The sequence below is a fragment of the Cyprinodon tularosa genome, unplaced genomic scaffold, assembly GCF_016077235.1.
Source record: "Cyprinodon tularosa strain WSP-4 unplaced genomic scaffold, ASM1607723v1 ctg48, whole genome shotgun sequence".
NCBI lineage: Eukaryota > Metazoa > Chordata > Actinopteri > Cyprinodontiformes > Cyprinodontidae > Cyprinodon > Cyprinodon tularosa.
In genome coordinates, this window is record NW_024039207.1 from 940,083 (window position 1) to 952,763 (window position 12,681).

General features: G+C 40.6%; 1 protein-coding gene across 3 annotated transcripts; it reads left to right on the forward strand.

The window, feature by feature from the left end:
- Positions 1-1,984: 1,984 nt before the first annotated feature.
- Positions 1,985-11,282, forward strand: ical1 (islet cell autoantigen 1-like). 3 transcript variants are annotated; one of them, XM_038301998.1, is made up of 15 exons: positions 1,985-2,112; positions 3,871-3,898; positions 5,293-5,467; positions 6,798-6,870; positions 6,959-7,082; positions 7,153-7,351; positions 7,421-7,546; positions 8,375-8,473; positions 8,546-8,628; positions 9,058-9,107; positions 9,249-9,293; positions 9,401-9,589; positions 9,869-10,138; positions 10,466-10,561; positions 10,647-11,282. In XM_038301998.1, the coding sequence occupies exons 2-15, from the start codon at positions 3,888-3,890 to the stop codon at positions 10,757-10,759; spliced, it is 1,653 nt and encodes a 550-aa protein (XP_038157926.1). In that variant the 5' UTR covers positions 1,985-2,112; positions 3,871-3,887; the 3' UTR covers positions 10,760-11,282. The 3 variants fall into 3 exon arrangements, with proteins under 3 accessions (XP_038157926.1, XP_038157927.1, XP_038157928.1); XM_038301999.1 differs by having other exon boundaries at positions 9,902-10,138; XM_038302000.1 differs by lacking the exon at positions 9,401-9,589 and having other exon boundaries at positions 9,902-10,138.
- Positions 11,283-12,681: the final 1,399 nt, after the last annotated feature.

Below are 12,681 nucleotides of genomic sequence, written 5' to 3' on the forward strand. Positions count from 1 at the left end.
TCTTTATTTTCAACTTAAAAGCATTTAAGGATAAAACTCAGTCACTTCCAAACTTCCAGTCTCTTTGTAAAGAATTTCACACACAAGGAGCCGCATAGATAAAGGCTTTTTTCCGTAGATCTGTGCGGGCAAAAAGAACAGTGAGCAACAGCTGATCGTTAAATTTCAGCACATAAGAAGCCATGTTTTTCTGTATAAAAGGTACAACTGTGTACAAAATATCAGTCAGAAATTAAGATATGCCTCCACATTAACTCTCTGAATTGGATTTATGTCTAGATTTTAACCAGCCCATCCAAAACAAGGGCATCATTTGATTTGATGAAAAAGGATTCAGACAATTTTTTTTTTGTTGACAAATTATATATATACATGAGATACAGGAAAAAATATATTCAATATTTATAGAAGAGACATTGATATTAATGTAGTTTCTAGTACATAATAAAAGGAAGTAGATTTGACATAGGGAACCGTATTTCATCATTCTGCTTCATTCTATCTCTATCATCCCATTCTGCAGTATTTGTTAGATCAATCTCTAACGTTAATCTCTCTCTACTTTTTCTCATAGTAGCTTCATCTGGTCTGTTCCTGTTTGGCTGTGACTCCATCCTGAAGAAAAATATCAGCTGTGCTGCTGCCATCAACACCTTAGATTATAGATGTTCGAGATCGGCCTGTTTCCCAGTGTAGTCCTGTTTCTCTGACTGTGCTCTCTTCATCCTCTGACATGGGAGCTGCTTTTTTCACTGCAAAAAAAAGAAATCTCAATAAGTTATTTTTTCTTAAAATAAGTGCGTTTTTCCTTGATTTGAGGAGGTAAGTAAGACACTTTGCCAATGGAACAAGACAATTTCCTTTTAAAATAAGAAAAAACAATTTTATCTTCTTATTTCAAGTAAATATTATCTAACTATCTTATTTTAAGGGTGAAAATACTCATTCCATTGGCAAATCATCTTATTTACCTGCTCAAATTAAGGCTAAATATACTTAATTTAAGCAATTTTTTACTTATTTCTGGATTGTTTTTGCAGTGTTGTATCTCTGCTTCCATCTCCTTGAACCCCAGTTGGCCTCGGCAGATTCTTCCTGTTAAAAGGGAGCTTTTCCTCTCCACTGTCGCTACAAGCATGCTTAGTGTGAGGGATTGCATTCCAGTCAATGAGTCGATGCAATTAACTGGTTTTCCTTAGATAGAAAACTTTGAATCAATCTGACTATATAATTTGGTGAACTTTAGTGCCTTGAGATGATTGGCGCTATAGAAATAAACTGAATTGAAATTTTTGAATTGAAAAACAATAATAATAAGTGTAATAATAAGTGTAAATAAATTTATAAGGGGTTTAAGATTTGAGATGAATTTAGTATTTGGGGTAAATAAAGTATCAGTTTCTGGTATATATTAACTATGGAGTTTGCTTATTTATTGTTGATCTGATTTGTAGATTGTATGTATTATTAAGAGGATTTAGTTTTATTGAATTTCTTCTATGAATGTGAAATTTACCCTATAATATATATATAGATGAATTAGTTTTGCCAGTTCCTTGTTTGGGTGTGTAAAAAAGTGATGGTTCCTTGGCCAGAGAGGGTTATGCTGGAGTTTATTTTTTTTAAACAAGAACTGCTCTAATACTTTCCAGAAGGATGTCTGATTCAGACATTTCCATTTCCTTTAAAAGATGCTTTACCTCATAAACTTCCTCATGTTTTCTTAACCTGGTTAAACCCTTCCTAGTCAGACTGGTTTGGCAACTAAGACCTGCCTCTCCAGCCGCTACCATAAAGCTTCAATTTCATCCATATTTAGATGTTACTTATATATAACATTTAATGTAAGTCTTAGACACATTTTTTATTAAAAAAGGAGGGGAAATTCTTTAGGAGACAAAAGATACATTTATTTTTAAGAGGGGAAATTGTCACATTACACGATCTTCGATGCAATCCGAAGAACCGCGACCCCTGGTGTCCAGACTCCGCCACTGCAGCGCTGGTACATATCCTGTTTCTGTGACTCAGAGGATGATGGCTATCAGGAGAGGAGGTTAGCCGAGCCGGACGGCATAGATGCTCGAACCGCTGGACAACACTGACGGCAAGGTAATAATATATACTCCTTATCTCACATTTATTAGGAAGAAACAGAGAGAAAAAGAAAATAAAAAAGACTTGTTGACGGGTCAGAAGCTTCATTAACGTTCTCCAACTGACATTCGCTGCTAGCTAAATTGTTGCTAGCAGAAAAACACAATTGACGTTATTTTTTACAGACTTTCGCGAACTATTTGTGTATTTTATCGCGTTTTTTTCCTCATTTTGTTATAACTAATATCTTCGCTACACCTCATGGTTTTCTTCCTGTCATTAAAGGAGCGTTTGGTGAAACCAAACACCTGCTTCAACATCAGCTGCTCTAAGGTCGCAGGTGTCTTCTACCAGCTCCATGTTCAATTAGCCCATTTAGCCTGAAGCTAAAACGGCCATCAGCTCTGCCCAGCCACAGATAAGCCAGAATAGCATTTTGTAACTTGATTATTGGAGGAACAGCTGTCATCCTGGAGTTCAGCCCACTTTTAAAAGCTGCTATCCTGTTTGTTCTGTTAAATAATCCAAACTCATAAATGAAAAATTTAAGCTCAACAAAGATAGTTTCTTCCATTTTTTTTTCACAAATCAGAGACTGGGTTCAAGAGAAATCAAAAGAAACATTCCCAGACATCCCAAAAGAAACTCCTCTTGAAAGCAGATAAATCATGCAGATAAAAAAATTAATAATATCTAATATATATGGTATAATCAGTGGAAAGTTACACTTATGATAAAACAGTTAGAAAAGGAAAATGGGGAAAAAGACTTAAGGTGTATTCATTACACTCCTTACAGGCTGCATAGAATTGACAGTAAACTTTCCTCTAGGTGTCACATGCTATGGAGTTGCTAAATGATAAAATAACTTTGGAAATGTGTCATTGTGATAACTTCAAGTGTAATAGGAATGCAAATTGAACAAGACCCAGAACTACGGATTCTCTGGGACACTATTAATGTATTAAGCACTTGCGTGCACTACAGTGAAGAAATGTATCCTGGTTAACTGGAAATCTGAAATTTCACCATCAGTAATACACTGGATCAATGAGTTAGTGTCTTACTGCACACCCGAAAAGATACCATATAATGTCAGAGGGAAACATGCAATCTTTGAAAAAATCAGGGGCTCCTTTATATCCTTTTTTAGCCCTTTGCAGGTTCTTCTTATATAACTTCCTCACTTATGTACCTTGATAGAAGTAGTGTGTTGAATTATACTTAGATGAAACTTTTGTTGTTTTCTTTTGGTGTTAAAAATCAAAAACCTCATTCCTTGTGTGGTGTGTCTGTAAGACTATATATAAATAAGTTTTTTTTAAATATAATTTTATGAATATCTTGTAAAAGCTTCTGTTAATAAAACTAAACTTAAAAAAAATAATAATCCAAACTCCCTTTACAATATACTTTGTCATCTATTGCACAACTTTGTGTGCTTGGTTTTGGATTTCTGTGTTTGGATTTTGTAATTTAATCGTACAAAGAACCAACATGGAGGCTGGTAGGCAAACAGATCAGATGTATAATTATCTGTATCTTCCAAAAAAATTTAGGGTTAAGGTTAGATTCAAGGTATTCTGATGCTGATTAATACCCATTATCTATGAATCTTAAAAGTGTGGTGTGCATTTATATTTTTGATGACTTTACCTCTTGTGGTACCATCATTTTTAAAGATATGTCATTGAAAAACTGCAAACTTGGACAAAATTTACCTCACCGTCTGTTTTTTTTTTTTTTTTTTTTCCCTCTGTTTCTTCATAACAGAAAACGGCTGCTATCCAATGATGGACGGGTATGTAACCTTTAACCTCTTACTCATTTTGGGAAATTCTCGCCTATTTTTTGCATAGGAACTGTAAGCCCAAGTTATATGTGTAATACATTATTTGAAAGCTAACACCCTCTGGTTTCTGAATATATAAATGAAAATTGGGTGAGTAGAACACAGACCAAGCTGCATCAGTTCAAACACGACTCAAAGGCCACGTTCCCACTGCAGCCTGAAGTGACCTAAATCCGATTTTTTGGCCTATATGTGAACTGTATCTGATCTGTTATGACAGTCTCAACAACACAGATCCAATTTTTTTCCAATGCGACCCAGGCCACTTGTCTATGTGGTCCTGAATTCGATACGAATCTGCAGCCGGGTCGCATTCATCCGACCTGAACGCCATTAATACCTGACAAAGGTCACTATTCTGGGTCTTGCTATGAAGAAGCGGCAAGAAAAACAACAACCATGGCAGAGATGATGCGGGGAGCAGAATTTCTATTTATGTTTAACCATCTAGAAAAGATTGTGTTTTTATGGTTTGGAAAGATCGTTAGATGCGCTCCAGCGCTACCGTCCATGTTTACTTCCGTAAACACAGAGCAAGCTGGCCTGTGATGTCATTGCATCCTCTACTGAGCATGTGGGACACTTGCGTTGTTATGACTGCAGTTCACACAGGAGATCACATACAAGTCACATATATTTGGAAATGTGAACAGCAACGCAAAAAAGAAATCAGAATTGAGCATCAAGGCCTGCAGTGTGAATGTAACCCAAGTTTTTTGTTTTTTTTTTTAGGTCTTTTTTGAACAGCAGTAATTAAGACATGCTTGAGAAAAGGCAGATCTCATCATATTATATTTGTTCTACATCATTTCAACCACAAATGCAGAAAATGTCACACCTCTAGCTACAACAGTTCCAAAGCTGTGGGGCTTTGAACTTTTGGTGTCACCAGCGTCTCCAGACCTCTCCAAATTCTGCCAATTGTTATAACTATGCTTTGCTTTACTATTTGACCCATAGAATAACACTGAAGCATTTTGATTGCCACAAAACATTTATAAAGCAAGTATTTTCCACTTTCTTTCAGAATCAGTGTACATTATAAAATGCAGAATTTTTCCACCTATAATAACATAAAAATTCATAAAAGATAGTGAATTTTTTCTGAGCTTTATAAAAATTTTTTTTTTTCAGCTTTAGGCATTGAAATAAAAAAAAAAATCAGCATCCAAACTTAAAAAAATAGGAGCACAATGGCTCCAGCTGCAGCTGTCTGTGTCTCTCTCTAACGCAAGCCTGTAATGCGGTACCCGTTTAAATAAACTAGGCACATGTGGGCTCGTTGTTATATCGATTTGATTGAAACGGTCGCCACGTCGTTTAGACCGAGCTGTCACCTCCAGGTTTGCCGGGGACATTCTGAGTGGGGGCCGGGCTCTGCTGGGCGAGGACAGCTCGGTGATGGCCCGCATGCAGAAGAAGTTCTGGAAGACTAAGCAGGTTCTCATCAAAGCTACAGGCAAGAAGGAGGACGAGTATGTGGTGGCTTCAGATGCTGACCTGGACGCCAAGCTTGAGGTAGGAATCCAATCACAGAGTCTCAGTATTTGTAACATTTCTTGTTTTTTTTTCGTATTTATTTCATTAAAGTCAGGAAGACCTGTCGAGCTTCCATCGTCTTTGTTTACCTCTAGATGTTTATGAACCTAAAAAGCAGCATTGTTGAACTGGAAGAGTGTGCTGCTGAATATTTAGGGGTAAACTGTGAGCCTTTTGTTCACTCTGTAACACGATCCGCCTGCCTGCTTGTCCCCAGATTCCTTCCTGCTGGCATGGAGATCAGACAGAGGACAGAGTTACACCAAGAAAACAAAAATCAAAGCATAACATTTAACCCTTTTCTTGCTATTGTTTCAATGCAGTCAGAAATAATCGGAGCGCTAAATGAGCTAATCAGATTTGAAATAACTTGAACACAAAACGCTGTGGGCTAACTTACCTTCATCAGGCTCAATTAGCTTTTATTACTTTGTGCTCATTTAGCTTTAAATGATGTTATTTTAAATGTTTGTTTGAATCAGGGATTATTCAGGATGAATGCCCTAAATGTTGGGTTTTTTAATACACTTTTGAATTTGTTCCTCCTTTTAAAATAAGTTAAAAACAATAAAGAGGAGAAGCTAATATCTTTCTCTCCATCATTGTGGCAGCACATAATCATCCTGGATGGAATATGGCAGCTTTCCATCCAGCATTAGGATTATTTGCTAACATGCTAAGCTACATCCCCATCATGGCGCTGGAGTTCTGCTAGCATGGCGTCTCTTCTAGTAACCGACACCTGTCAGAGCTGAAAGGGTCGGGTTGTTTGCTGTTTTTCTGTTTGTCTGCTGATAAAAGCTCATGTCTTACATTTTCCACTTTCCTTCGTTGGGGTAATGGAGACTTTGCTTGGAAATGACCTTTGATTGAACCTTTTTGAAGCAGTTTCTACTTGAGGAATCGGTGAATTAGTCCAGATTGTTTCCATCACAACATGTCTGGTAGAATTGACCACTGCTGAGTGAGACCAGGAGTCTGTTTGTTCTGTAGTTAATCAGTAATCCTGCCTCGTCCTTTTACCGTCTTACGGTGCAGCAGCAGCAGCGTGCTGGGTTAAATGTCTGTTTCACCTTCACAGCAAACAGTAACTCAGCCTCTTTGTTCGACCATAAATGTGACGTTTTAGGTTTTTTATTAAAGTTAATGGAGACTCTGAGGGTTCAGAGCTTTCTTTTTCTGTCATTGACTGCTGTTTATGTTAGGAAACAAACTATCCCATGTAGTGAAATACAGCAGTGGCGGGATCATGCTGTGGGGATGGTTTTTTGCTGCCACTGACCTCCATTGTTTGCTGTCTCTTTTATAGTTTTTCCACTCGGTTCAGCTGACCTGCACAGAGCTGCTGAAGGTGATTGAGAAGTACCAGCACAGAATCACACGTGAGTCCCATCCGATCTCATCTCTGTCATTTTCTTTTCACATCTAAACGCTGACGCTCATTTTTCTTTTTTATGCCTTTCACCTCAGGGCTGTCCCAGGAGGAGAATGAGCTCGGCCTGTTTTTGCGCTTCCAGGCCGAACGCGATCGCACTAAAGCCGGCAACATGATGGAGGCCACAAGCAAGGCCCTGTGCACCTCAGCCAAGCAGAGGTCAGCAGCAGCCCGTGATGATCCGCCCACTGCTGCCAGCAGAAAGCTGATTATCTGTGTGCTTCTGCAGGATGGCGCTTTGCCCGCCGCTGCAGCGCATGTATCAGGAAGTGGAGACCTTCAGGCGGCGCGCCATCGCCGACACGCTGCTGACGGTCAGCCGCATGGAGAAGGCCCGCACAGAGTACCGGGGAGCCCTGCTTTGGATGAAAGACGTCTCTCAGGAACTGGACCCGGACACCTACAAACAGCTGGAGAAGTTCCGAAAGGCAGGAGGAGTCGGGATGGCTTTTATTCCTCAGCTCCTGCGTTCTCTGACACCGTGTTTCCGCTTTTAGGTCCAGTCTCAGGTCAGAGGGACGAAGAGCCAGTTTGAGAAGCTGAAGAATGACGTTTGTCAGAAGGTGGACATGCTGGGAGCGAGCCGCTGTAACATGCTGTCTCACTCCCTCTGCACCTACCAGGTAACCTCCAGTTCTAAAGCTATGTTCACACCTAAAGGAGCAGGAGCAGCTAGCTTACACGCAAAGTCAATGCTTGACGTGCATCAAGGCGTTTTGAGCAGCTGAAGCAGCGATTCATGAGCTCCTAAGCATCTGATGCGCGGAACGCGCTGCAAACGCAGCAGCTGCTGGACGCGCAACATCAACCAATTAGAGAAGCTGATCTGGGAGCTGGCAGGGAGACACACATCGCTGCTGATGCAGATCACTATGGTCACTCCTCTGAAACAGTTTATTTACGCATAAGTTAACTTAAAATGACGAAATCTGGTGGTAAAACTTTTATTATCCTGGTGCCTTCAGTTTGGATTACGTACAAGAAAAACGCCTTCCAGCCGCCGTGGCAAACCCGCGAAGAGACGGCTGCTGTTGAATGGGATTCCTGGTGACAACACACCGCCGGTGTACGGGGGTCCAAGCGGCTCGCACAGAGAAATAATATTTGAATGAAGGATCATAATCTGGATGAACTGATTGGACAGATTAAGTTTTCAGGTAGACTTTCTCGCTGAATAACAAAATAAAAACTACATTTTACCCACTGATCACAGCAAATATAGCTGCCATTGTTCCAGGCAAAGAAAGGATAGGGTAGCTCCGCCCAACACGCATCAGACCCACTTTTTCCACCGCGTAGCGAGAGCAGCAAAGATGCTTCAGCCGCGGGTCAGAACTAAACCTGTACAAGCATCAAAAATGAAGCGGCATGCGTTTTTGCTGAATGTAGCATAACACGCTTATTACTGTCAGCCTGCTGTCATCAGCTACACACCTCTCTCTGTTCATCAGAACACTCTGCTGCAGTTCTGGGAGAAAACCGCCAACGCCATGTCAGGAATCCACGAGGCCTTCCAAGGACACATACCGTACCAGTTTAACACCATCAAGGTGATACAGGCTTCATTTCTCAGTCAGGCAGCTTTTTAAGGTTGTTATGGAGACAAGTTTTTCTTCCTGCAGCACCTCCGGGATCCACTGGAGCAGATCTCAGATTCCCCAAGCAAGGAGGAGGACGGCAAAGCCCAGCAGAGCAACACAGAGAGGTGGGGTTTCTATTTTCTCTTTCCCCCACATCTGATTTTTATTTTTTATTTCTAATGATGGTACTGGATTAAAAATCTAGGACAATTTTAGGTGGAAATACGCTTCCAGACCAACATTTAACCACAGCATGATTCTGCCACCGCCATGTTTTTGCATGCAATGAAGTGTAACATAAGAGTAAAAGTGGAAGAAAATGAGTAAGAAGCATGCAATCTTTAGATTTAAAATAGAAATAATAATAAAACTTAATTGATCTCACATGGGAGAAATTTAACTTTGCGTTTAACCCATTTCTAACAAACTCAATATTTCTGCTACTTTGTGTTGGTTTATCCAATTGACTTTGAAATAATTAAAGCTTACGGTCTTGATGTGTGAGAAAACATTTTATATTTGTTAAAATACTTTATTAATGTCCTTCCTTTCAGCTTGGTGTCCTTGGATGATGACAAGCCAGCAGAAAGTGGGTCTGATTCAGGTCAGTGCTGCCCCCTGTTGGCTGATGCGCAGAACTGCATTAGATAAAGCAAGCAGCAGCTGTGAGAGAGATTTAGATGGGATGTAGAAAACATTCAGTTTGGTTCAGTCCATAAGTGATATTTCTGTTTTACTGTTGCAGAGCTAAAGCTCAGCAGTGATGGGCGGAGCCAGGCTGACGGTGGCGGTGAGTCAATCCCTCTGGCAGCTGTTCTCTTCGTGGGTCTGTTGCTTCTTTCTGTGAACAGGAAGCTTTTAAAATGACACCAGAAACTGCTCCTCCATCCATTCCAGCCATGCTCGACCTCAGAGGACTCTCAGCAGACCTCAGTGACGACCTTATGCTCATGTCCTGCAACATCCCACCCCCGACAAATGTCCCCGTCCAGCCCCCGGTCCCTCCTCCTCCCCAAGACGGTGAACAGAAGGAGAGCTGTAGCTTTGGAAGCTTCGAGTCAGGCCTCCCAGAAAAGCCTGTCTCGGGTAAAACGGCCAGAAGTTTTCTCACCTTTTTCACCATAAATCTAACTTCCAGCTGCTGCTCTTACTCTCCTCCTATCTGAGCTTTCCTGGCTGTGGGAAAATCACTCGCCTTCCTAATTTATTCAAACCTACCAGCTGTTAGGCACGGTGATGAGATAAGAAGCCTAACTGATGCCTTTGGTTGTTTTTTCCAAAATGTTTCCATCAAACTCCACCTTCACCGACTAGATTTCTCATTTTAAAGCTGACAGACTCATTTTCCTCTTTCTGTTGGTTTAGGTGACAGTTTGCTGTCTGGTGTTCTCTCCTCAGAGCCAGGTCTGACAGCAGGGGAGGAAGAAGGTGAGCGGAGCGACATGGCTTTCCTAAAGGACCTCCTGAGCCCGGGTCCAGGAGCCGGCGACGAGTTCAGCAGAGAGTGGCAGGACGCCTTCGGGATGTTCGACCCTCCCAGCGTTCCCGCGGCAGCTGCCCAACCCCCGTCCAACCCGCCCAGCCCCACCGGCTTCCTGCCGTCTCAGCTGCTGGATCACAGTCTGAGCTCCTCAGGTCAGCAGCACACAGATCATCATGTTTTTTTTCTTTTCCTACTGGGATAAATAAGAATCTGAAACGTGTGGCAAGCATTTATATTCAGGCCCATAATCAGTAGCTGCAGACTTTTTTTCACCCATAGCAGCTTCCCCATCCCTGAAGGGAAGCATTTTCACAAGATGCTGCACTAGCCTAAAAACAAATAAATGCCGCACTTTTCAGATGTCTAATCCTAAAGAAAGAAACCTTTTTTTTACCCCAGCTATGAAATTTTCCTGTCTCATATACTTGTGGTTTTCATGCAACCAAATCCATCCGTTTTATTTCCCATGCATTCTTCAGGCTGGGTGACCCTGCCCATGTTCCAAGCCCCGCCCCTTCAGCCGCCCCCTGGTCAGAGCCAGGCGGCTCCTCGGTCTCAAACTCCTGCGGCGAACGGTTTGTGCAGAGCTTTAGAGAAGCTTCACCCTGCAGAGCCGCTGTGTCTCATCCTAACCTTTCCGTCTGATGTTTCCCGCTGCAGCTTCAGGAGGATCCAAAGACATGACGGCGTGGTTCAACCTGTTCGCAGACCTCGACCCGCTTTCCAACCCCGACGCCATCGGACGCTCTGCCGACGAGCTGCTCAACGCCTGAAGCTTTTTAATCAACTTCACTCTCTCTTTAAAAGTCTGTATTTCCATCATGATTCGGCACGTATCAATCTGGAACTCTGAGCTGATTGTTGAACCTTCAGCTTCTCTCAGTTGCTGTAACAGACTGAAAACGACACGGGAGCCGCTGCGGTTTGTGTTCGCCTGTTCTTCACTGCACCGCCTGGATGTCAGGGGCGGAGGCACCTGAACGCTGCTGTGTGCATTTTGTGTTTGCTTTTGTTGGGCGTGTCTCCGTTTGCCGTGTGTACATAACCAGAGATCCAGGATGGATTTTAAAAATGTCTTTATACCAAGAAGAAAAAAAAAAAAAAGGTTTCTATGAAGTACCACATGATTGTCACAAACGATGCAAATGTATGAAGAAGTGAGTCTGTTTATGCACCATGAAGATCACCAGGCTCTCAGTAACAACACACTAACCCATGTATCTGCCTATATATAAGTATGGACCAACGTATGTGAAAACACTACTTCATCATTGTATTAAAACAATTTAAATTATTTATCTTTCTGTTCTTTATAGAGTAAAACTAAAATAACAAGCTGATTTAGGCTGGGTAATTAGTCGGGCTACCTGCTCTGGCAGCCATCCTGCAGTAACGCTGCTGCTTGTTTGCGAGCTAAAGTATGCCTAAACAAGTACATTTTCAAAGCTAACCCGGTATGTTGTTTTAGCCTTGTTTCAGCCAGCTGATAGGCAATGCACAGCAGCAAGTGTTACAAACCATGGATACTAATATTCCAACACTATTAAAATTTGTCTGTGGAGAGGAGGTCCTTTTGCTGTTGAGTTTACTTTGTTGATGCAATTGTTTTCTTTGGTTGTGAAATGATCCAATGGCTACAGAAGGTTGCTTCTCCATCATATCTGATGTTTCGATCCCACTTTAAACAACAATATTGAGTTATTTTCTTGTCTTTGACAATAAAATACAGTTAAATGAATTATATGCAATGAATATATTCTTGCATATTAATAGGCCCAAACTGAGACCAGAACCAAAACAGGCAAATAAGATGACATTTTAAAGTTGAATTTTGAACAGTTATACATGAGATATGAGCATTTTTATGTCAATTTATCTAGATGTGTGATGGAAATAATTGGCAGGAAAAAAAATTATTGATACTAAGTTGTTTATTTAAAGGGTAGCAGGTGGCAAAGGGATAGATCCAGTTTTAGAAGTTTTTGTTCACTTTTCCCAGATTTAGCAGATTAATTTCGGGTTTTGTTTGTTGCGGTAGAAGAATCCATCTGGAAACTAAAAATTAGTGAAATGTTGAAATGACAACAGAAAGTACGAGCCGTCCAGTCAGAAACATCAGCTAAAGATGAAAAGAGCAAACAGGCTTTCCTGATGCGTCTGTAAACTTCTGTTCATTACAACTCAAACTTTATGATTTACACGTTTACATGAGATTTCAGGGTTTTAAACATTTTCCAAAGATGTCCGTTCTTATCCTTTTATGGAAGGAATAATAGAGCTATATGTATAGATGTTGGATGGACTGATGGAGACAGATTGGATCTGCATATCGAAACTAATGTAGCCTTTCCATGTTAATCTAAAACGTAAAATAACTTTACTAGTAATGGCTATTTGGTCAAAAAATAGAAGATTCAGGAATTAATTTCTTTTAATCTAACTGTATTATTAACCGCAATATCAGATGCAATGCTAACTGAGCCATTTATTGGGCTCTTCATGATGCAGTCTGGCTGATTAGGCTTGAGCTTAACTTTAAACTATAAATCGTCAGACTGAAATTTTATTTAGTTATTTTTATTTTCAAATAATTGACTGATGCAGCAGAATAAGAAAGATCACATTTCTTAGGTTGTAAGATACAAGAAAATCACTTTAAAATTAAAATATTGTCTATTTTAGCTTTATGTGCTGT

Bases quoted from the DNA above. Each gene is read 5' to 3' on its own strand.
- ical1 (XM_038301998.1), top strand. The intron at 7,083-7,152 runs GTCAGCAGCAGC...GTGCTTCTGCAG, and splicing joins TGCACCTCAGCCAAGCAGAG to GATGGCGCTTTGCCCGCCGC. The intron at 9,294-9,400 runs GTGAGTCAATCC...CATCCATTCCAG, and splicing joins GAGCCAGGCTGACGGTGGCG to CCATGCTCGACCTCAGAGGA.